The following is a 24954-nucleotide window of genomic DNA, read 5'->3' on the forward strand; positions in this document are numbered from 1 at the left end:
TGAGTGTGTGCGTGCGTGTATGTGTTGTTTGCGTATGTGTTGTTTGCGTGCATGCATGCATGAGTGCGTCCGTGTGTGCCTGCGTGTGTGTGTGTGTGTGTGAGTGAGAATAGGATTACATGTGTAAATGACTGCATTGCACAGGCATATCATTGACCTGGTGGAACTCCGCGCAAGTGGAGCTTACTATGAAACCGTGCTCGGCTTGTGAGTGTCTCTGTCTCTCTGTGTGCAGTATGTGTGCACTGCCTGTGTGCAGCCAAGTAAATGTCCAGTATAGACGTACCATACATCAAATGAAAGGTCTTTGAAAACTGAACACACCTGTCAAGGTTGCGTTTAAGCCCGCCCCTTCCCCCGGAAGCCACGCCCCGGAGAAGGCTCCTAAAAACTCCCCATTGAAACCCCATGTTAAATAAAAAGTGCCCGAATCGCTCCCAAACTTTTTCTACCCCCCCTAAGTGGGGGTCTACGAACAAATACTTCGGCCTCGGATTTTGGCTCCGCCCCCCGGAAGTGGGTGAAACAGGCACTTCAAACACTTTGTTGAATTGTTTAAAAACATTTCAAAAAAGTTTTGGGGAATTTGTATTTTTCTAAGATGCTCCTTTTAACGCAGAATTTTTTGGTATTTTTATTTTTTATTTTTATTGGTTACTTCTTTTTAAATATTTGTTTTCATTATTATTTTTTGTTTTGCGTTCGCTTCCCGCGTTCGCGCGTCTTACTTGTGTATGTCAGTACAAATGCTGAATGGTTTACCAGTAGTCATGACCTATATTCCAATATCAATAACGCCCCTGATGTATTTTTTGTTTGCTTATAAATCAAGATCAGAGACGTGCTGATCCTTGAGGTAGATCCAATTTACAATTTTGACATTTAGCAAACACTCTTATACAGAGTGACTTACAATAAACAAGGTAATTAATCACATAAACAGAATGCAGAGTGAACAGTGTAGTGCCTCAAGAAACTAGGATGCCGGATAAACAATGAACCTACTGTAGCATCTGTCTACAGCAAACAACATGCTAAACCACATTCTTAACATTTGTGATAGAGAAAGACTGATAAACTGATAAACAAAAGACATGAGAACGGCTGACCAAGATATGTCTGCAGAGTATCCACAACCTGGTCTGTCACTAGCATCAATCAGAAGAGAAGGCGGCGAGAGTGGAGAAGGGGTACAGAAGAAGGGGTAGCACTTCTCAGGAGAACGGGAAGCATCTGTGCGCATGCGCGCGCGCGCGTGTGTGTGTGTGTGTGTGTTTGCGTGTGTTCATGTGTCCATATCATCACTGTCGGGCGGTAACCTTGTACAGTATCTCCAAAAACGTTAGGTTTCAGGAAAAGGGATCCAATGGAGTTATTATTCAGTCTCAAGCTCATTAATACTTTTCATTGGTTATATAAAACCCACAGACAGACAGACTTAAGCACTTTCAACCTAGTATCGCTATTTTGGGCATGTCATTATAGGTGAAAAGATTTTCACATTTTTACAAAAATAGCTCACAAAGATAGCTAAAAGATCACAACGTAACGTGTGATGCATCACAGTCATATCCTGTCATATGACAAAGAATAAAATAGATGAAAACATAAAAAGATGAAATATGGAGATACAAGGTTTCTGCCAATGATATGCAAGTGTGGTAGAGGAGAGAGAGAGAGAGAGAAACACGGTAAAAGCAGACTTAGGACCAACTCTCATCTGCCCCTCTGCTGTTCAGCAACCAGCCTAGATAATCCTACTTTCAACGCCGTAGGCTCCATGTGTAGCTTCTAAGTAAGTCAAACCTCATTCACATAGCATCTGTTTTAAACCAACGTTCATGAGAAACAGCAAACACGTAGAACTTGAAACGAATTCCAGAGCAGAGTAAAAATGTTGTAAGCAGCCGTGAGACACAGGGAAAGGCATACATGAATCGATGAATAAGATAAACCTCGTGCTGAAGTTGTCACTGTGCACTGAGGTGCAATGATGTGACCTGGTGAAACAATGGCTTCAAATCTAGCTCACGGCCCACAACTGAACTCCCTCTTCTCCCATCCCTCTCTCTTGACTGTACTTTTGGGCAAAAATTGGGCTTGAAAATAGCCTTCCAAAAAGGAGTAAGTAGCTCAGCCAGTTGGCATGTGTCCTGCATAAATGCTACAACTCCTCGCAATGTTAAGTGTTTAACTCCCCCATGATCCTCGTCGCTTATCGCCTCTCTCTCCCCCTCACTCCTCCTCTCTCTTGACATTTGTCACAATCCTGCCAAATAAAGTGAAAATTGTTTTAAAAATAAAAGCACGTCTCCTCTGCTGGAATGGAATTGGTAACCTTTCAACTGGACTAACGGGAACGGACAAAGCTTTGACATTGACCGGACAGTAAAAGAAAAAAGAAGAATGGCAGTTTGCCTTGAGGTGTTAAGAGATGTGGTCTGCTTTGGTATTTTCCTCCTGTGCATGATACAGTGGTGGATTGCTGTATGGGCTTTGCCCGCACATCAGGAGAACCTAAAAGCTGTGGTGATTTTCCAGTCGCAGTCAGGTTCACAGCTCCGGGCGATGAAACAATACCAGCTGGTCATCTAGAGAATGCTTGAGAGGAACTATTTGCAGCCACTCGGAAATTGCTGCTGACCCTAACTCTTCCTATAAGGCTGAGTTGTGCCCTTACCTAACTTTCACACACACTCTTGGCACCCATACCTTTCAGGATTAACTCGCAAAACTTGGTCTGAGTATCCAGCGTTAGTGATGTCATAAATCGATATATATATATTTTTCTATTGAACATTATTATATTGAGATTTTTTTTTACATTAAAATCGCCTAGTGGGTGGACTTCCTGTTTATTCTTCTTCTAGCACACCAGCAGTACAATTGCTTCCACACTACGCACAAATGATAATGCATGCCAAAACGCCAATTGGAAATCTAATATACTACATTTCCTGCTTGCAACTTTAATATTTACCATACACTGTGTATTTGTAGATTATTGCTCCTACGCGATATGCGTCACATTTTCCCAGTTACACAGCGCATGCGTGGACACGAATAAGACGACAGCCGTTGCCTCAGAGATGTCCATACATGGCGGCCATATCAGTCGGATACTCAAGATGTGAAACTCTAGTATATTAAAATTACAGTAAAAATATGTTTTGCTCCACAAACTCGACAGCTATGTATACATGCACTGGCTTGCTCGAGGAGGCATAAGATATTTTTCCCCCCTAAGTTTGGCTGAGGAGGCAATGCTTTCTGCTAGACAGTGACCGCCCCAACAGTTCTAGGGAGCAAACAAGAAAGTTCAAATAGCTCTAATAAAAAAAGAAGATTATCTCTATCTCAGTGACAACATGGGTTTTTTTCAGTGCTGTGCCACTCTTCTATATCAGCTTAATCTCTTCAGAGCTCTGCAGCCGAATCCCATTACAACGTGTAGATATGTAGATTTGTTGTTATAGGAATGATAACAAAGGAGCACCACCGGAAGAGGAGGGCTGAAGTAGAGTGAACGGGCCACATCCGGTCTCTACATGGGGAATTGGGCGGTGTCCCCAGAGGCCAAAAAAATATTTTTGGTCGATTGGTTCTCAGATTGATATCAGCTTGACATTTGACCCATTTGATGTTTTTAAACAATGCTGTAGTGAACAAGGTACTTCTTTCAATCATATCCGACTTCCCTTTCCATGTAATTAGATCCACGTCATCAACATCTTAAAAATGAAGAGTAACTGGACTGTTTCATACCAGAAAACAACAATGACAACAACATTGGGCTTCTTTAACGCACAATGTTTGTGTCACTCTGTCATTCTGCATTTCTAGCATTTATGCATTTCTAGCTACATGCTAAATGCTAGCATTTCTAGCTAAATGGACAGTTTCATGAAGGCTGCTTTTGGTATGTCACTTGGTCATGATGCGAAATGAACACTCAATGCTGCAGACAAAAAAACAAAAACAAAAAACAGATAGGACTCAAGGCCAGTACACTCCCCTCAGCTGTTTTCAAGAAGAATTCATTAATGTTTTCTTTCAAAATATCCCCAACTCAACCATATTAGTGAGTGGGAGAGAGGAGTTTGCAGAGCTGCTGGCACATACTGCTGAGAGACACAAACAAGCCCCACTGTGGGCTCCACGGCATCTATGCTGGATTATTTATCCCATCCCACCCCAAACCTCCCAACTCCTAGGACTGGGCAATATATCAATATTATAGTGATATTGTGATATGAGAGACTACTGTATATCATCTGGAATTTGGGATGTCATCATTTATTTTTAAAGGTGTTTTAAAGACTGCGTTAGAGTAAAGTGATGTGGTTTTCTGATCTTATCCGACTGTCCTTGTTGTTCAATTATTTGTCTTTACACAGTGATCATATAGGCATTACTGATTCATAAATAAATAAAAATATCTTTGTGTAAACATTTTGTGAGAACACCAATAGTCATCCCCACAATATCGCTAGAGGTATTTGTTCAAAAGATTGTGTGATATTAGATCTCCCTCCACCCCTGAGTGTGATGTAAGAGCAAAATGACAACTGTGTGACAATGGTCTATGGTCAAAAGACAGATTCACACTGATGCATACATTTGTATTTATAATTTTGAAGACCAAAAGGAGTGGAAATTGACTAATCACATTAACCCTGGTGTCTTTATTTTGGGCAAAAGTTCAAAAGCATTTTAAAAAAAAATCTAAATCTTTCAAGATTCAATTTTTTGTTATTTTCAAAAATAGCAGATCTACAAGCGATTATTGCAATTTATTGTACAACAAAAAGTAGTTAAATTCAATCCTACCCACTCAATATTCATTCTTGAATCCATGATGTTGCCCACTGCAGGTAATATACTAATGAATAATATTTGGCTCAGGTCTGGTGCCCGACACGACTTTAGTCCTTCCTGGGCTGACAGATTTCAGATAGTTTGAGACAGAAAACTCTGCAGTCCCGGTGAACTGCTGCTCTGCTCTGATCTTGATAGCAAAGCTTCTGTGAAAGGCAGGCATGTTCCCCCCACTGTCCAGATCCCTATCGCTGTAATTGCTTTCCAGCCCAGAGAGAAGCTGGGACCGCTGTGGCTGGAGAGAGGGGAGGCTGCCTGCCAACCGCTCCTGGACAGGAGGAGACGTGCTCGAGTGAATATTTCTGAGCGGCTGGGGCCTTTTGCTGAACTGCCAACACAGATCTGGACACTGCTTTGTCAGGCTTGACCCCAATTTTTGGGCTCCAAGTGTGCTTGTGGCTTGAGGGTTGTGTTGGAGCCGCTGAAGTAAAAAGAACAGGCATGTCCAGTGACACATGTCACAGATGGAGGTAGATCTAAAATATATGGACTAGGGCCAACAGAGCACCGAAGTCTGACATCATTGCCGCTATAGGGCGCTATCCCCCTGGGTCACTGCGTTGTTTTTTGTATTGGAATCCACATAGGCAAATCTTAGATCGTATCATATAATAACTGTGTTCAGAAATAAACAAAGTCAAATAGTCACATATCTGACAAAATCGCTGGGTTAGTTTGTTTATTTTTGGAACACAGTTCTTATACTGTATGACCCGATCTAAGATTTGCATATGAGGATTCCAATACAAGACCGGTGTGACCCAGGAGTAGTGGGAGTGACGTCAGGACTTTATAGTGGCTGAATAGTTCCTCTTCTCTGATGTCCGACATGGTGGGACTGATACCCGCCATAACCTTCTCTCCAATCTAGAATAAAACTGAATCTGCTCTACATCTCTACTATTGTTACATCCGAGTCTGACACAAACCAGGTTGCTGCAGCAACCCTTACTCCCTCATACAGTGCAAAGTGACTCTCCTGATGACGAGGCTAAAGCGTCAATTTATCCCAGTGCTGAGCGTTTGAATGAAAAGAAAATGGGATGTAGCCATGTTTGCTGCTCTGGTGAAAGTCTAATAGACCAAATAAGAATAAAGTGAAGTCTACATACTGTAGATTTAAGTGTGTGGAATGTTTTTTATGTCTCTTAATTATAATTTAACCTCGTTGAAAAGCAGTTCAACGAATTTGTTTTAATTACGCCTGACATTTTCATTGCCTACCTTACTGACAATGATTTATTGTCATAACATCTGTAGAGTACTTTGTAAAACACTGATTTGAGATATGATTTAGGACTAACCTTGCTGTTAATATACTGATTAATTCAATGTCTTTCTCTTACTCGTCCCAGAATGTAAGTGAGCTAAAGAATTATTTTAAAAACTGAACCTTTTCAATGACAACATACTGTATACCAAAATAATAAGTGCGACACTGTCAGCCGGATGAGATTAAGATAGCTGGGTAGCCAGGAGGGAGATGAGAGGGGCCACTATTATACACTCTTGCAAAAGGAAGTAACTTTACTGATAGTGACGGTGATGAACAAAGCTGTCATACAAAGATTTTACATTTGCATCCGAGTGATGTTCTCAACCCCGACCCCCGTTATCTAAGGCCATTTCTGGGGGCTGCGTACTTTCTCCTGCTATATACTGGCTTATGTCCGAGAATTAATAAAAAATATAGCTAATTCTTGAGGCAAATTTGTAAAGTGAGGATAGATTGTTGACGGTAGTTTTGTGTAAATTGGAAGTGCCCCCATCAGTCCGATTGGGGTCATATTTATGCAAACACACAACTTACAATCATTGGGGAAAAGTTTATGTCTCTAACATTTACCATCTACCATACCAAAACCGGCAGAGGAAAAAATAGTAAAAAAACAAAAACAAATGTGTGCATGGTTGAGCTGCTTCTGCACCCTCTGGTGGACAAATTTGCAGAGGCGTGACTAACAGTATGTACTGGTAAGTCACACTGTCTGCAAGTTTGTGTGTATTATAGACAGATAAACAAACAACAGCCTCTACACAATAGTTTTGCATCACTTCACGGCTCAACTAATACATCAATAAATAAACATTACAGTATAGTGCCTTTCATACATACTATAGCATGTAGCTTGAGGTGCATTACAGAGCCCCCAAAAATAAAAGACAATAGCAGTACCAAGCACATACAAGACCTTACTACTGTGACAACATTAGCTAGATTATAATTCATGCCTATTGCGTATAACATGTGCCTATGGAACTCTAAATAAGGAAGATCTCAGAGTGATACAGGCAATGTGCAATGTTTTCATAATACATGGCAACGCAGCAGTCGTCATAATTAGATCCTTCAGAAGCAGAGCCTCTCTCTGTCTCTCTCTGGCGACTCTGCATCGCTTAACTCAATCAGCCTTAATCCAATTGTGAATACATCACAGCTCGGCACAAGCTACACATTCAAACTGCTTAATGCTGTGCAAACGACACGAGTCTAAGTCCTGCGCTCCAAGAAAAACCAACACCTCGGGGAGGGGTTCCGTCATCTAAAAGCTGGCAGGAAAATCAATGAAAACTAATAAAAAGGGTCACGCGGCGTCAACAGGAGGCCTTATATGAATTATGTCCAAGGAGGATGAAGGCCCAGGCACACAAGGTAGGTTTGAAAAATATAAAATATAAAAGCACATTCAATGTGCCGAGGACTTTAAAAAAATATGCAAACACATGTATTTGTAAGGCTTTTTAAGGCTTGCACTTTCTTCATGGTGTGGTGACACAAAGTAACCGAGTAACTATAGTTGCACAGGTGACATTAAAATAAAGCATTTCGGTCAACATTGCTCAATCAGATAATACCATAATTACAATAACAATATATAGTACCTTCAATAAGGAAACCAATTTGAGCATATTTTAGGATTTTTAGAGTTTAAGAGTCTCAGGAATAATAAAAAATCATAGAAACCAAATGATTATTATTTTAGGACCAAGCCAGCAAAGACAAGAAGGATGAGAGGTCAAAATCCTCACTGAGACTACAGTAACTGGTGCCCTTAAAGGCATAGATCCAGTATGCCTCTCTTCACTGGATTTTGTCACCACCTCTAGCATCAGAGCTGATGACTTCAGTACTTGCATTAAGAGCTACTTAGGATGTTAAAATACAATTATAATTCCACTTTTTCTTATGAGTATGCAACACTCATATCAAATGAAAGGTGGAGATCAGAACATTGTGTCCTTACAATGAATTTCTTGCAAAGTTACAAGTCTTGATTTACAATCACAGTCTCCCATATTTGAATACTGGGCCCTGATTGGTCACCCCAGACTTCTGGAGCAGGAAATGGATTCCCAACGGAGCGGTGCCAGACCCAAATCGCAGAGGGCAATTTCTTTTTTGCACTGGGAGATTTGTCAGGCTAAGAAAATACTAGACTAGACTTCCCAATATCATTAAGTATTATGCTTGCTGTCAAAAGATGTTTCGTTCTGTTCTAGCTTACAATTAATAAGAATGAAAATCTCTGCATCTTTCAATCTAACTTTCTAGAAGCCAGGTGGCATCAATAATAATGCCATGCATTTAGCTGCTGTAGTTTTTAACCTGAAATGGAAAACAAAACTACAAAATCAGCCAAGGATTCAATCTCCCTCCCAGAGTCTTACACTTGGGCTTACACTTTTGGGCTTATGTAGCGTCTGGCCATAGGATAATTTATAAAGTTCACAGTATGAATGGCATACCTGTGTTCAGCCTCTGTCCCACAGTCTCCTTTTAATGTGGCCAACATAGAAACAGCCACAAATGCATTCATGTCCTTAGACAATCTGGGTGGTATTACAATGTATGCAACTGGTGACAGCATAGGTTTTGTTACTGAACACATCTCTAAAAGTGTCCGTTTCCCCCATGTTCTCACAGCTATTACCACAACAAAAATTGCCCTTGGGTCGATAGTGAATATTGTGAAAAGTGACACTTTTAGATAAGTGTTACAAATAACAATAACATGCTATACTTTTCCCTCTCTCACAATAGTATCCCCTTCCATGAGCACCGGTTGTTTGAGGGCACCTACTGCTATCTCACTCTCTCATGTATTGAACATAGTTGCGTGAAGGTAAATTATTATCCAATCACATAAGTTGCCAGAAGGGGCCTCTCTATAACATATATAAGTCTTTCAGTTATATGTTTTAATTTGCTACTACAAAACACGTGGTATAAACATTACATGAGCCTACGACAATATGGTAATAGTTATTATATATTTGTATTATCTTTTTTACATTTACATTTTTTCAATGTTTCCCATACAGTAGAATTCTGGTATGATCAAAATGGCTGCCAACACAACTTTGATTTATCTTCATTTTCAATAACAGTGCTGATATCATGAGGGCATATTTTCAGCCTCTGCATAAAATAGCAGAGTTTTCTCCATGTGGGTAACGGTGTGTGTGTGTGTGTGTGTGTGTGTGTGTGTGTGTGTGTGTGTGTGTGTGTGTGTGTGTGTGTGTGTGTGTGGTGTTATTAGAAAATATGTTTAAAAAGACAGAGACTACATTTACAGCATGTAGAAAGTCCTTTACATTTGCATAAAACAGAAAGTCACCACAGAAGATAGTAATAATATTCCAAACTAACAGTTGGTCACTGGAAGTTGTGATTATTCGGATATAGTGCAAAAATGATCGATATGAAAAAGATTCATTGAATCAGACCTGTGCCATCTCCTTCTCTGTCTCCCTAAACTACAACCATCGAAAACTGACAATGGAAAATCCAGACTCGTACCAAATGTTTTACGTTTCCCTTGCTTGACATGCCTCTCTCGCCACGCACGCACACACACACACACACACACACACACACACACACACACACACACACACACACACGCTTTATGATTTGAACATGTCCACTGACTATACTGATTAAGCCAAAAAATTCACACGTCCAGTACCACATGTGTTGCATGTGTTGTGTGTGCTAAAAATATGTATTTCTGTGGCCAAATCTAACAGCTCATTAAAAACATTGGATTTGCCACCACCTACAGTACCTGACCAACAATTCTCACCAAATTTTAAAAACTAGAGTTTCGGGGGGCTACGCCCCCCTCAACCCCAGCCGCGCACGGGGCTTTGCGTTTGTTGGTCCCTCCGTGTCCCTGTGTCTGTATCCGTGTAGCTGCAGCACAGAGTGGGCAGTATAGATGGGGATTATGGCTGTTAGAGGCATGTACGCGCACGGGGCCCGCGTGGGCGTGTGTATATGGGGGTAGACAAATTGTCTAAGTAACATTTGCAAAAAGGGAAAAAAAAAAAAAAATTGTAAGAAAGTGTAATGTAAAAGTTACAAAATGATGAAAAATAAGTAGAAGAAATTATATTTTGTATGTTTCGCGGACCACCAGGGGGTCCGCGGACCCCCTGGTGGTCCGCGCGGAAATCGTGGGATGAAAATTTCCAAAAGGAAAAAAAAAAAAAAAAAAAAAAAAATATGAAGGTGGTTGCTTGTTTTTCTGAACGCTGGCGAATGGCAGCCCTTTCTGCAAGATGGCGGCCGCCTGGTGTTGTTGTGAGTACGTGTATTTGGGGGGGGGGCGGTCCTGCCATTACGTTAGTTACTGTAGTTGCTGTGGAGCTACATAGTTCTCCAGAAGACACACACAAACATACACCATCTACAATGGACGAACTGAGCAGCAATATAGACATTCACCACACGAACGGGCATTGTTGACAAAGTGATTGCACAGCCGCTGCAGGCATGACAACCAGGTTAGCGTTAGCGACATGGCAGCTATCACAGCGCCCTGTCCGTCGTGCTGCAACTGCCTGTGATGGCTACAGCAGTAACAGCAAGCTGTCTGCGATGCCATTGTCTGGAGACTGCTCTTAGCGTGACACGACCAATGAGAGTGAGCGCTGTAGTTGTTGCTAAGATACGGTGGCGTCTCTGCCCCATAGCTTGTAGATCTCTCACACATGATTGGCGTAGGCTGCGTTGCCAGGTCTGACTTTGTGTGTAAGCAATGGTCGGCTTATTTGTGCGCGCCTTTGGGCTCGTTTGCATTGTGCGCACGGCAGCGCTTGTTTAGCGTACGTCAGCGCGACGTGGCAACGGACGTGGCAACGTGAAAGGTGATTGGCTGGTGAAAAGAAACACCCGACGTTACACCAGAAATGGTGCCTGGAGAAAATGGTGACCAAAAAAAAAGTGTGGAAAAAAAGGAAAAAAACCCCGCAGCGGCTGCCTGCTGTTGTGGTGATGAGGTCGTGCGCACGGTAAACGGTACGAAGCTGCCTCCCCTTCCGTTTTGTCCGACATTTGGTGAGTAGAATTAATTATGTTGCGCGGTGGAAAAGGTGTAGTGAACAGTGAGATGTCCCCTACGCGAGGCGTAAATTCAGTGCGGCCGCCGTGGCGAGTCAGTAGGCGACATGTGGTCTGGCGGTGCGTTGTTTATCCGATAACAGAGCTGTGGGGTGTCACCACCGAGGGTGCGGAAGTTGCTCGCCATTTATATAGTTAGATAACTCGAACCACCCTACTCGTCAAGAGCCACAGGGCAAATCGATATTCACGTTAACTTTATCCTGTTGGATTTAGGTATGAAATATCCAATGTTGCTAGCTGCAACAATATCTATAATGAACTTTAACACACACACACACACACACACACACACACACACACACACACACAATATTTGTAGGAATTCCACTGACAGCATTGCTACTCTGTTCTCTTAAATGAACTGTCTGAGGCACGGCAAGACATTGTTGTCAAGTTATGACTTAATGCTTACATTTTAGTTAATTCTCCCCATATCAATGACAACACTTAAACACACTGTAGCATCAAAGTATTTGCTCTGTTGTCATTCAGACAATAAGATACTGTCAAGGTAGGCTTCTACATTTCCTGGCAGTGACATCAGCTGCTGTTCTTTTCTATTTTAATTAAGTTCAATGGGACCCTGAGGTGCCATAGGGTTTTGATTACAACAATAATCATAATTACATTAGTTTTATGTATGATGTGTGCCCAATTGCATGCCGTATCACATAATATACAGTATACACATGTGAAACCTGAGAGAGAAGCACTCACCGGCTACGTTGACCTTCTCAGCGTTGGTGGCGCTGGGTACAGCTGTACTGCTGCCGTTGGTCAGGTTGCCCCCTGTGCCATTGTAGATGTTCTCCACTTTGGACTCCAGCTTGCCCAGCCGCAGCATGATGTTATCTAGCAACACCGCCAAGGTCTTCTTCAAGTCTAACAACAAGACACAACATGGGAGTGAGTGAAAATCGAATCAACTAAACAAAAACAAAAACAGATGCAGGACAGCTGACTGAGTCCATGGATAAATGTGATAAATGTGATAAATGTGTGTGTGTGTGTGTGTGTGTGTGTGTGTGTGTGTGTGTGTGTGTGTGTGTGTGTGTGTGTGTGTGTGTGTGTGTGTGTGTGTGTGTGTGTGTGTGTGTGTGTGTGTGTGTGTGTGTGTGTGTGTGTGTGCGCGCGCGTGCGTGTGTGTCTGAGAGTAGCCACAGGTTTTATAAACTGTAACATTACAAAAAATTAAACATTTCTACAGAACTTAATTGCATTAAAAGGTTGAATTAATGTCAAATACATTTAAAAGCTTCTAAACAACATTAAATATTACGTTTACATGTCGTATGAATGGGGTGAAATGCTCCTTGAAATTAGATAGGAGATAAAGGTTACATAATAAGATAAAGGTAAGAGGAGTATATCACAGTCCTGAAGACATTCCTGAAATATAGTGTCGTTCATAATACTACAAGAGCATTATAATCGCTGTAATCAGGGCCCACTGAGAATAAAGTGTTTCATCTTGTGCTAATAAAACTCTGATTCTTACCAACAGTTCAACAAGTTAGCAGACCAGTTCACCAGTAGTTTGCCTCCAGTATGAAAGAAGAAACTAACCGTAACTCAAGAACATTGTTGATCCCGCTGCAGGGACTGAACCCTACCTGACTAGACAGCTCTTACAAAATGATGAATGAAGGGATTTGATCACCAGTGTAGAATTCTGGCATCAATTACATGACAAAGGGGTCTTACAAAATCACATCACCCTGGTCATAAAGATACTTGTAGTGTGTGTAGTGTCAAGTGGAGTACAAGTGTATATAGAGTAGTGACTTCTTGCCATAGGAAATATTGACATCAGGGTGTGGTGTAAGGAAGGGAGTTACTATGTTACAAATTAATGTGCATATCTAATCTAGAATAGATATTTTTATCAATACTGCCTCACGGGACAAATTTGTAGGCTAGACTCTCGCTAGAGCACAGCCCAAGAATACACTAGGGAGAAAGCATCCTGTTTAACAGTCATTACAATGCTAATCATAATAATCAACATAGTTACACTGTCATGTATCATATTATCTTCGTTGTCGGGGGGAAAACTTGTATGGATTCAATATAGTTATCATTGGTCACAAACTCTTGTTAATACTTTTCATTGGTTATACATTTATATAACCCACAGACAGAGTTAACCACTTTAAAAGGGATAGTTCACCCCCAAAATGTCATTTTTTCCTATCGATTAGTAACCCCATGGAGACTTGAATTCATGGAATTCTTTTTGCTTTTGACGCATTCCTAAGCCAATAATTTGATGACTGGCAGCGGTTCGGGTAGGACACATAAAGAGTCTCCTTTGTGTCTCATAACGGAACCGCTGCCTACCATCATCAAATTATTGGCTTAGGAATGCGATAAAAACAAATAAATATCCATGGGGTGACCAATTGATAGAAAAAATATTTTTTTGGGGTGAACTATCCCTTTAAAACTCATATCCCTATTTTGGGCATGTTATTGAAGGCGAAGATTTGCAAAAACGTTCAAATATAGTTTGAAAATTGCTACTTTTGCGCAACACTGTCATACAAGGAGTATAAAGTAGGTAGGGCATTCATATATGAGAAATATTCAAATAATAAAAATGGAGATGCAAGTTTCCTCCCTAATAACGAGAATATGAATTTGGTCTGAGAAGGGCGGGCACATCTTTCTCTGAAAATGGAGACAAAAACAACAAGGACGTTCATTTGAGCTTCTCAACCACAGTAAATCGCTGGATTTCATGCTGCCGTGCTCAGGGGCTTATTTGAATGCAAAACCCGGAGACGCGCGGTGCCATTACAAATGACCTTGCCGCTTAATTTGGCTCATGGCATTTCTGTGGGCATCTACTGTCTACAGTGAGCGTCTGTCTGCAGAGGACACAGCCGCCGACGGAGGGGGTGGGTGTGTGTGTGTGTGTGTGTGTGTGTGTGTGTGTGTGTGTGTGTGTGTGTGTGTGTGTGTGTGTGTGTGTGTGTGTGTGTGTGTGTGTGTGTGTGTGTGTGTGGGGAGGGGCAGAAGAGCAGGCATTTTAAAAGGGCACTGTCTCAGTATTGTATCCAAGGAGTTGTTGTTTTTCTGCCTCAGTCCTTGTGATATTTGTCTCATCCTGTTGGGTAAATTGCGATATTTCACAGGAAGGGGAGCTAAGTTGCTCTAAAATCCCATTACGACCAGTACATAACATAACATCAAACAACCGGGATGTTATTGCTGATGGGATGAGAATCTTTTATGATGACTATTAAACATGTTAGTTTCAGGTCAATTGGCCAAAATGACATCACTACATAATGCTCACCTGTTAACCAGAGAGCCGCGCCCCGTGCTTTCACAGAGAATCAAACCCTAACCATCGAGGGGTGTCACGTCACATGCGGGCGCCACATTTTCCCGGGGCGTGCCGCATTTGACACGCCACCCTTCATCACGTCAGAGAGTGCTTGGCAAGGGCACAACAAGCCCTGGCAGGGCACAGCCAGAACCATGTCATGTGAGGAAAGGACTGAATGCCACGGCATTTGGCTGCTTTTAGACGGACTACATGAGTGCTGTGGGCAGGTTGGGGGGGATATACAGATACCCAGAAGAGGGTGGAGCATAAATCAACTGGAAAAGCCGGAGAGCTGATGCCTCGCCAGGTTGTTGGGCTGAAAGTAGTTAACCACTTGAGCCTAGCATGCCTAACCTGGGGGAGGACAGCCACAGAAAGTAGCAGATCTAAAATCTTAAAACAACGCGTCGTTGCGACGAGTTGTGAGCGTGTAGTTATTTTAGGCGACAAGATTTATTGCAGAAGGAAAAAAAGAGTGTACCAAGTACAGTGACAACTAGGTCCATTTTACTGTGTGACACAGGAAGGAAAGAAATACAACTTTTATGTGCCATTACATTTTTTAACATAACTTTTAAAAATGCCCAAAAAATCTTTACAGTAAGGGTTAGGATTTGGCTCAGTTGAAACTTTTCCAGCATCCGACTCATTTGTATGCACCGCACGCCCCCACCTCCACCCCCATAATACCTTATTGTAAGAGGCAATCAGAAACTCCTTTCCCTCCAACAAAAAGAAAGATTGCTTTAGAAATTGCAATGGTCAATAGTGATTTCAATATTTCAGCTTCAATTGAGCATACAGCTCAACCTTCCATGAGACTTCTACCATCACAGATCGTGGGGCAGATCGTGTAGGTGCATGTATTACCATTTATAAAGGGGACCAATTATATGCAGGGAAATACAAGGGCGTGCAAGAGAAAATTATATGTGTTGCTAAAATGGTAACCCATTTAGGCTCTCTTGTCACTGAAAGAAAGTCTAATTATCTTTATGATAACACACAGAGCCGTCTTGTGATGGAATACGTTGAAAGCCATAATGCATCCTTTCGTCAGTTTATATTAATACATCTTGGCAACAGAGGTAACCATGCCTAAAAGGAAAACAATGCCAGTGAGCAATGCATAAAGCTCCCACATCCACTTCAGGGACATCAACGCTTCCCAAATTAAACATGACAGCAGCTAGGTTTTTTGCATCAGACACTGGCATTATGCCTCTGCAGCCACATACACATACTGTACGCTACTGGCACTGGGATCATGTAGGTTGAAATTAACGTGTTGACATGCATTCAAACATTCTAATCTTATCTAATCGGAGGTGTGGACTGACTGGACTCTATTTCGCCAAAACGGATAAAAAAAAACAAGTACTATACAGTACATACAACACTACGGGTCATAATATCCAAAGTATAGCCACTAACATGCAGCATGTAAGCCTGGGGATATGTGTGCACAAAGGCCTTTTTGATTAGCCAAGCATCATCTTTTAGCGGACCCACAAAACCTTCACAGTGGTTGTTATAGTGAGCATGAGCACTCGGGCATCAGGAGTGGCAAGCAGAGCGTGCCAAGTATTAGCAAAGCCTTCCCTTTCCACGGGGGCATCGACGATGTGAATACAGTCGATAGCTGCAGGGATTTTATCCCTCTTCATTAATGCTTTAGATTCAATGCGGTCATAACAGGGTAATTTTCAATGGAGGGATGGAAACACTCGACTTGCAACTTAATAATATTTCAAATGTTCACTACTGGGAATATTTCCTGGTTTGCATCGTTATTAAAAAAAAAAAGGAGTAATGTGCTTCTGTTAGATTAGACATAGCCTCGCGTGGCCAGACAATATCACACGACACACTACGTGGATATTAGTCTGGTCCCTCTCAGCGATTTTTTTCCAAGGGGCGGTTACAAAAAGATCCAAACGGACTCTATTGGTTACACCTCAAACCAATCAGAGCAGTGCTTCCTGCTATGTCACACACTAGCGCCGATGCTGAAATAGTACACAACGAAAGCTATCTCCACTCATATTTAGTCTGGTAACCAGATGAAACTATTCTTAACACATCTATCTTTCCAACAAAAGCTTTAAGGGCAATTGTTTGTTCGTCTGTTAGAAAAGAAATATTTTCTAACGCGTTTACTACCGATGCTATGGCAGCGTCCATCTTTGTTGTGAAAAACTGAAAATGAGTCTCCTGCATTGTACGTCATTGCTCCAAATAAGGTGATAAGCCCACCCACATCTGGATACTGGGCCCTGATTGGTCCCTCACAACTTCGGAGGGAGAGAAATGAAATCTCTATTGAGGGGGGCCAGACCTAATCTGCCGAGGGCTTAAGTGCAATGCAATTTCCAAAGGCAGATTCGTCTGGAACCAGGCTAGATTAGACACGATCCTGTTTCTGGTTTGTCACAAATTTTGATCTAAAGGTCAAAATGTTATTTCTCCACAGAGCAAGCATGCAGGCTCTATTAGCTTGGTGGTAAAAATGTCAGGACTTGTGCAGGAGACCCAGGTTCAAATCCGGGGTAGAAAAGCTAAGTTACATATTGCAGCTTTAATTTGAACTAGAAACAAACAGAAAACTGGCCTCCCCCTTCAACTGTGAAGTTAAAAGACATATTACTGACAAAAATGGTAAAGATTTATAAAAACAGGGCACCCTGGTTATGTGGTGTACAAATGTGCTGTTGGCAGTCTCATAGTCGCAATATCCTGGTTTAAATCCCCCCCATCCCCCCTTCCAGGTGCCTGTGCATTATGTCATCTCTCTTCCCCGCCCATCACTTCCCTGTCTCTCTGCTTTCAGAAAAAAAAGAGAAATTAAGTAAATGTAACATCATGGCAAATGAGAGAAGAGCAGAGGGAATCACCCCCCCTCCAACCACACCACTACCCTGTTAGTGAACTAACCCTCGCACTGAGATCTTAACTCAGTCATGGCGAGGTCGACAGATGTGTGTGTGAGTAGGGGGGGGGGGGGCTCTAATCCATATTTCTATGCTGCTGAGTGCTCTCTCCGTGTTGAATGTCATTTTATCTGTCTTTTCCTGTCAGAAGATCACTAGCAACATGCCATTTTAAACGCTTCACGTCCGGTAGTGGAAAGGACAGATGTCGGACGGATGAGGGAAAAAAATTAATAGAACAGGAAAAAAAACCTTTTGAGATTAAGAGCAAGAGCATCACGGTTCAAACAGTGGAAAGATGTCGAGAGGAACATCAGCCTTTTGGTCAAACATAATTTCATCAGCCAGCTTGTTACTGTGAGTTCACATTTATTTATTTGTTACCCCGAAGGTCACCTTGAAATAAAAAGAAAGAAAACAACACAAGGCACATTAAATATAAAATATATTTAATGTGCCTTAGTTTAGCTGTGCAGTTAGTTTAGCTGTTATAAGGCCCTGCTTAAGGCCTGCTAAACAAGGCTACCACCACTGTCAGGTGACCAAAATGAGTAATGGCCTGCCCAAGGACAATTTCCTGCCGGCCTCGACATTTCTTAGAGTGATAATGCAATTGCCAAAATACAAATCCTACTGCATACCCCTTTAGCCCTACATGTCACGTAATGTTTGACGAAAAAAAACGAATTATCCAGTAATTTAGATGGAATGATGATAGAATGGGAAGAGGGTTCATTAAGCCCATAGGCAATAAGTAGGAGTAATTTCAAGGAAACATATACCTGTGGAATTCAACAGTGATTTCCCTTATTGTTCTCAAGTGTGCTCTGTGCAGGAAGCAGCAAGCGAGCAAAGCCTGTGCCCAGAGTCACGTATGCATCTGTGGGTGACAACTTGCTTGCGGAGGGTAAATAGAAACAAATGGTACACACAACAGGCGTCCATCCCACAAGGGACAAGGAGGCAGGATTTCGAGATGCAATTTCAGCCTCAACCCAACCCAAGTCTCACCAGGGGATGGAGGGCAGGTTACACTGTTCACTGATATACTGTATATACCGTATCCCGTATTAAAATTAGCTTAAAGGAGAATTCCGGACTAACCTTTTTCTTACCTTTATCTGATGTTATTATATCCTAGAACGAGCGGTACGATAGAACATTTTCATAACTCCATCCCGAGCGTGAGCGGATGGCCGTTGCACTAAATCGCATATTTGTATCACTTTTTTGGTTGTTGATATCTGACGTTCATAATGATAGAAACCTTGCCAACCTTTTTTTTCAAGATAAAGGTAAGAAAAAGGTTAGTCTGGCCGGCCGGCAGGCGGGTGGACCACGTCGTCACCCTCATGTCACTGTGACTCAGTCATAATCATATAGGGAGTTCCCAATGCAGCAATGCCCAAATATGGATTGTGTTGTCTAACCTCAATGTGTCGTCATGGTATCACGTGCAAACAAATCAGTTAGCTCCATATATGGGCACAAAAGGGGGCATGCCCATATGTGGGCATACACTGATTACATCAGGGATCTCCATATATAGGCATAAAGGACTGACAGATACAGATATCTCCATATATGGGCATATCGGTTGGGTCGGCGGTGCGACACGCAGCGGCCCGAACCTAGTATACTATATATAACTAGTATATCTATATACTAGGGGTTTGGACGGCCCAAACTTCAAGCCATGTAATCGGTGTGTGTGTGTGTGTGTGTGTGTGTGTGTGCGTGCGTGTGTGCGTGTGTGTGTGTCTCTCTCATGCTGCCTCCCGGCCGGCCCGCCCTCACGGATTGGCTTTCAGGAAGGTGAGAGAAGGAAAGATGACCCACCGTCACCCCCTTGTCGTGGACTTCTTCCTTACAATGAAAGAAGGTACATTCTGTGTTTCTGTGACAGATTTTGTGACAGTGCCTCAGGAGCAGCTTCAGGTGCTGACATGTTCCTGGAGTTCTCGAGTGACTGAGGGTGCGTGCGTGCGTGCATGCGTGCGCGTGAAAAAGCTCACAACGTGTCACAAACGAGCTTGTAGATGGCTATTTTTAAATTTTTTGTACACCACCATTGTACAACGAAGTATAATGTGTGTGAAGATTAACTGATCAATATTATTATAAAATTATAAAAAGTATAATAGAACGTGCTTCTCGATTATTCGGTTATACATCGGTTTATTCGGATATATTATTTATATCAGTTTTATTTCGGTTAATCGCCCAGACCAACTAACTGTGTAATTTATCATATAAGGGATAAGATGGGATAGTAGTGTATATAGGTAAATCAGAAAGATAATATTATAAAACTCCTTCACTTCAGGGAGTTAAATAGGGCTTTATGTTAAGAAAGGATAACAGAAAGCCTGTCAAACGCCATATATTATTTTTCTTGTAGATTTTGGCTTCCTTAAAAATAGATTGCCACAAATCTTTCTCCAGTACTTTTCTCCAGGATTAATTTTATATTAATTTGTTAGCATTTAAAAACATATTCAAAACATTTAAAAGCTCTATATGAATTGAGTGAGAGTGATAGCAGTGGCAGCTGTCTGGGTCTGGGTCATTCTCTGCAACTTCTGGTGTGTTTGCCACAATCAGCTCAAATTAATGGAGGGTCGAAAAGAGGAAGTCATTAGGGCCATATCGAGGCTGACCATTAATGCTGGGGAGCAGAGGCAGGAAATGTCCCAGTACCCAGTCTTCCCTGTGTTATCTGATCCATGTCACGAAAATGGATCTCAATGTGATTTCAGAGTGCAGATAACGGACTGTGCAGTCTATGAAAAAAAAAAAAATAGTGCCATCGAGATGCGATCTTTGTTATGAGAGAAAGAAAGAAGACAGGCTGGACAGCATCCAGTTCCCAGGAAACAGAGCTTGCTAATACCATGGTAAAAGTTGGATGTGGTTTTGTCCCTAGAGATCACATGATTTAGCATAAAAGGGCAGTTCACACTGAGAACTATAACTATAACTATAAAAATACAGTTTTAAAGATCTTTCTAAGTTAAAGGGGCTACACCATGAATTAAAAAAATATATATTATATATAAATATTGCCCCCTAATACGTTTTAAACAGGTTGTAAGCCTAAAAAACATCCAGATATTTTTTCTCACAATCTGACTGTTTGTCATTCCAAGCTTTTTCAGCTGCAATACCAAAACGTCCTATTGGGCAGGGGGGAGCTACTGAGCAATTCTGTCTGGCCATCATCAATGCAAAATCAGGGCAAGTGACATCACTTGCCCTGCCATTCTGAAATGGCCTGTTCAGACACGCCCATTAAGGAAATCCATGAAATGAGCATGAATGACTGAATGTTAAAAAAAAATATTTTTTTGGGTACAAGAGACACTGGGGAGCCCAAAAAATACTAAAAACCTAAAAAAAAAATGAAATTCATGGTGTAGCCCCTTTAAGTGGATGGCAGAGTTCACACCAACTGTTAAAAAAATACAATGGTGAACGATACACATTAGAGTCATTTAGTTATAGTTATCATTATAGTTATAGGGAAAACTGGTGTTTCACCTCAAAAAAACAATTACGACACAATTTAGCAACACAATGGTATTAACATCTAAACAATAATACTGCACATGCTTATGGTGTTTTTGTTAGGATAAACACAACATCAACCCCACATGTCTGCATGTGTCCATTGTGTTGTCATGGTATTTCTAACTAATATTAGCCATGAAATCACCTCTCATATCACCTTTAACCAACGGGACATAAGGGACTATTCTGTCCATAGCCTAACAAGACTTTGCAACAGCACTGTTAGCTACAAATAAAAATGTAAGCATTGAATATCACACCGACAATTACCTCACCATATGAATACAAATGTCAAGGTCAACTGTCACTGCCGATAGAAATACAACACTAGTGCCTGTGATGGTGGTGGTGGGGGGGGCCCAAAGGTCTGTCGAGACAGCTGCCTGAAAACTTTGCATATGCTTTGCATGTACCTTGAGACACACGTGAGCAGTTTAATGCTCCCCGTTCACTCTCTGGGCTTTTGGTGATTAGCAGCCCATACACCTGAACACCTGCAGTTTAATGAGGAAGAGATCTAGTGTCTCCGATTGCCTACCCCCCTTCCCACACACACCATCACACACACACACCCCTACAGTATAAGCGCCTGGCTGCCGCTGACAACCACAAGCCTCCTCCCAGAAGTGAAGAGCACCGAGTGTAATGAGCAGCACTTATAAGTGATCGTTTTGGGCTTTGTTGCTAGAAGAACGTGGCCTATATATTCAAAACGGAGATACTCCTAGAGGTAAGTGTTTGTGGGGAAATTAATACCAGAGCCGAGGTTGTTTTTAAATCGAACGACTGGCTGGCAAGCGAGTCCCAGTGGTTTCTCGACGTGTTCTCATAGCTCACTTTGGCAGTCATTTTGTTGTTGGGGAGGGAGTTGTTGCATGCTGCATGGTTTAGAACAAAAGGGAGGCAATTGTCCCATAATGTTTAATGGCAAGACCGAGGGCTGATGACAAGCCGGTGCATTTTCACTAAAATGTTTGCTGATGGCCCCATTAAAGCTAAAGCTAAGGACAGGCACTGTAAGCCATTCTATACCAAATAACATCTCCTCGCACGTATACACCCCCCCCCCCCCCCCCCCCCGACACACACACAATATCCTTAAAGTTTAGCACTTGAGCTCAACACTTCTGTTTGAGAAATGATATTATATGCACTGTATGTCCTGAAGTAAAATACAGCGTATTTGACAGGTGACTGAGTGCTGAAAATGTCCATTACCAGGACAGTAATACTACTGTCACGGATCAGCAACCTTGGTCAGTCCTTGAGGAGAAACACAGCAAAGAATATCGGCTTGCGACTGCATTTTTTCCCAGACTGACGCGTTTTCCCGAGACTAGATCCCCTGTGATCGCATTAGAGTACAATCAATTCCAATCTCAAGTTTCTAATGAAGCTTCCCATTGACCCATACAGGTCTATTAATGGCATGAATAACTTATCGATGGCCTGATATGGACGTGCGTGCTATTAGGTTATTATGGTCCGGTCAAGCTGTATCAGCAATATAAAAAGGCTAGCGGACGAGATTTCCCAGGATGTACTCAGCGCTACCAACTGTATGCTACTTGAGAAAGAGAGAAAATAAATGAAGCACATCCAAAATGACAAAGCAATTGAGGACAAAGTACTCACATTACTTCATCAGAGCTATGATGAAGGCTCATAGCGTAAACGCACAAGCGTTTGTTTATTGGTGTGTGCCAATTAAAAAAAGTGGAAATGTGAGTACCTTGTCCTCCATTGATTTGAAATTTTGGATGTGCTCCCTTTTTGGGTTTTTTTCAATTGCTACTTTTGATGTGTATACTGGATTTTGGGTCTAGTAGCACTCCACTGAGAAAACCCGTTGTTGATGCACAACCTCTTTTTCTTATTTAGAAATGGCATAATTCACATAAAGTCATTGTTAATACTTATGGGCACATTCTCCTTTCAAGGAATTTGATTGTGTGTGTGTGTGTGTGTGTGTGTGTGTGTGTGTGTGTGTGTGTGTGTGTGTGTGTGTGTGTGTGTGTTTCAAACTGCTAATAAAGTATCCAATCAATCAATGTTTTAGCTGCACCATGTGTTGTGTTGTGTTGTGTGGTGTGGTGTTGTGTGGTGTGGTGCTGCTTCTTCCCACAAACCCTAAAACTGCCTAAATACTGGAGTTAGTGGACTACTAACTATTAACTAGTACAGTTGGAACGCGCGCCCGTTCATAGCGGGCCGATTGTGGAACTGCTTATCCAATCAACTTCACACTGTTGCTAGATGAAAAAAATATCTAAAATAAATATGAAATAAATAAATTTGAGTGATGTCCTGCGGCCACAGTAAAATTATGAAATAAAAGAATGAAATCAAAGAAATCAAAAACATCAAATATTTACTGGCCACTCACCATACGCCGTCATGGTGCCCACGTAGGGTCCGTCCATGACACTCTGGTTCTCCTCAGCCAGGGCTTTGATGTAGCGCTTGCTGAGGTCCAGGATCTGGTGGCGAAGCACGGCGCTGCTCTCGTGGCTGGCCCGCTGCTGGATGGTGAAGTGCAGCAGCATCATACCCCAGATGAAGCCGAAGCTCACCAGGAAGAAGCCCAGCTTCTGGGACGACAGCTTCCACAGGAAGGGGGTTGCCATGGCCGCGGGTCGAGTGAGAGATAGCGAGAGAAAGGAGAGAGGGGGAGGGAGAGACTGAGGCCAGGAAGGAGGAGGATTGAGGGGGTGGTGGGATCAGGAAGGGAGGTGAGGCATGGTGGTGTCACTCTGTAGCAGCAACGAAGGAGGTTGGCGTCAGTGGCTGTAGTGGTGGAATCAGCGTTGGGCGCCTCTGCCTCACGGGCGCTGTTCCCGTCTCTGGCCCCTCATTATCTCTGAGGCGCATCACAGTGGGCCGGGTCCGCGGGTACGCCGCTGCATTCTGCTGGGCGAGAGAAAGAGAGACAGAGAGAGAGGAGATAAGAGACATGGCGGTTGTTCAGCCAAGGCTGGCAGACCCTGATAGAATGCGAGTCCTCTGTGGTAATTTTGCGATTCGTTTGACCGATAAATGAATGATCCAACCTCGAAGCACCTGGTTTAAAATTAACACACTTCTTTCAAGCAAAATGGAGCTGGGAGGATTTTATTTGAATGGGACAAAGGCCTATGCAATGCTTTCAATTAAAACGGAGTACAATTGAACGAGAAATTGTACAGGGATATATCTACTGTAAAAACATGCAGCAAGCACTGAGCAAGCACATTAGCTTTAGTTAAGACATGAAAGGCACTGAGACAGGAAGAGCTCAAAATATATACACTGCTGCAAAACACAGACAGAAAAGAATTCATCTTTATCCTTCAGTACCGGTGGGTGCTCCTCTGAGGTGCATCTGAGGACACAGAAGGAACTAGCCAAGCGTGGATGTGGGTAAAACACGATGCATTTCACAAGCTGAATGAAATCTCTTAAACTAAGATGCCAATTTATAACCACAACACCTCGCACGGCAGGTAGACAGGTTGACTGAGTGTGTGTGTGTGTGCGTGCATGCGCGTGTGCGTCATACTGATATATCATCTTAACTGTGTAAATAATGAGTTGAATGTGAATAAACAGCACAAAATATCAAATACTGTACTTGGATACCATCCTACTATAATTCTAGTAACCTCTGTAGTGGTGGTGAGTACGTGAGTGAAGACACCCGGTTCTCCTCACTGGCTGGACCAATTGCTCTGATTTTGCACACAGCCATTGACCATTACCATCTGAACGCAACTGTGAAGCCCGTTTTTCAATTTCATCAAATCTCAGCTTCTTATTAGTGTTTTTGTGTCAAACACTGTCGCCATGGTTACGGG

The 24954-nt window shown here is 42.2% G+C and overlaps 1 protein-coding gene across 2 annotated transcripts in view; it reads right to left on the minus strand.

Annotated features, from left to right (window-relative positions):
* mgat5 (alpha-1,6-mannosylglycoprotein 6-beta-N-acetylglucosaminyltransferase) overlaps window positions 1–24954 on the minus strand; it is a 146071-nt gene that overhangs the window by 97948 nt on the left and 23169 nt on the right. Inside the window, exons 2-3 of one of the 2 annotated variants that reach the window (XM_084051112.1) lie at window positions 23508–24028; window positions 12005–12169 (exon numbers count right to left, since the gene is read on the minus strand). In XM_084051112.1, the coding sequence (XP_083907238.1) occupies window positions 12005–12169; window positions 23508–23748 (406 nt within the window). In that variant the 5' untranslated portion in view covers window positions 23749–24028. Of the gene's footprint in view, window positions 1–12004; window positions 12170–23507; window positions 24032–24954 lie in introns of both variants that reach the window. The other variant, XM_084051113.1, reaches the window with a different exon arrangement.

Source organism: Gymnoscopelus microlampas, assembly GCF_963454915.1.
Source record: "Gymnoscopelus microlampas genome assembly, chromosome: 24".
NCBI classification, from domain to species: Eukaryota; Metazoa; Chordata; class Actinopteri; order Myctophiformes; family Myctophidae; genus Gymnoscopelus; species Gymnoscopelus microlampas.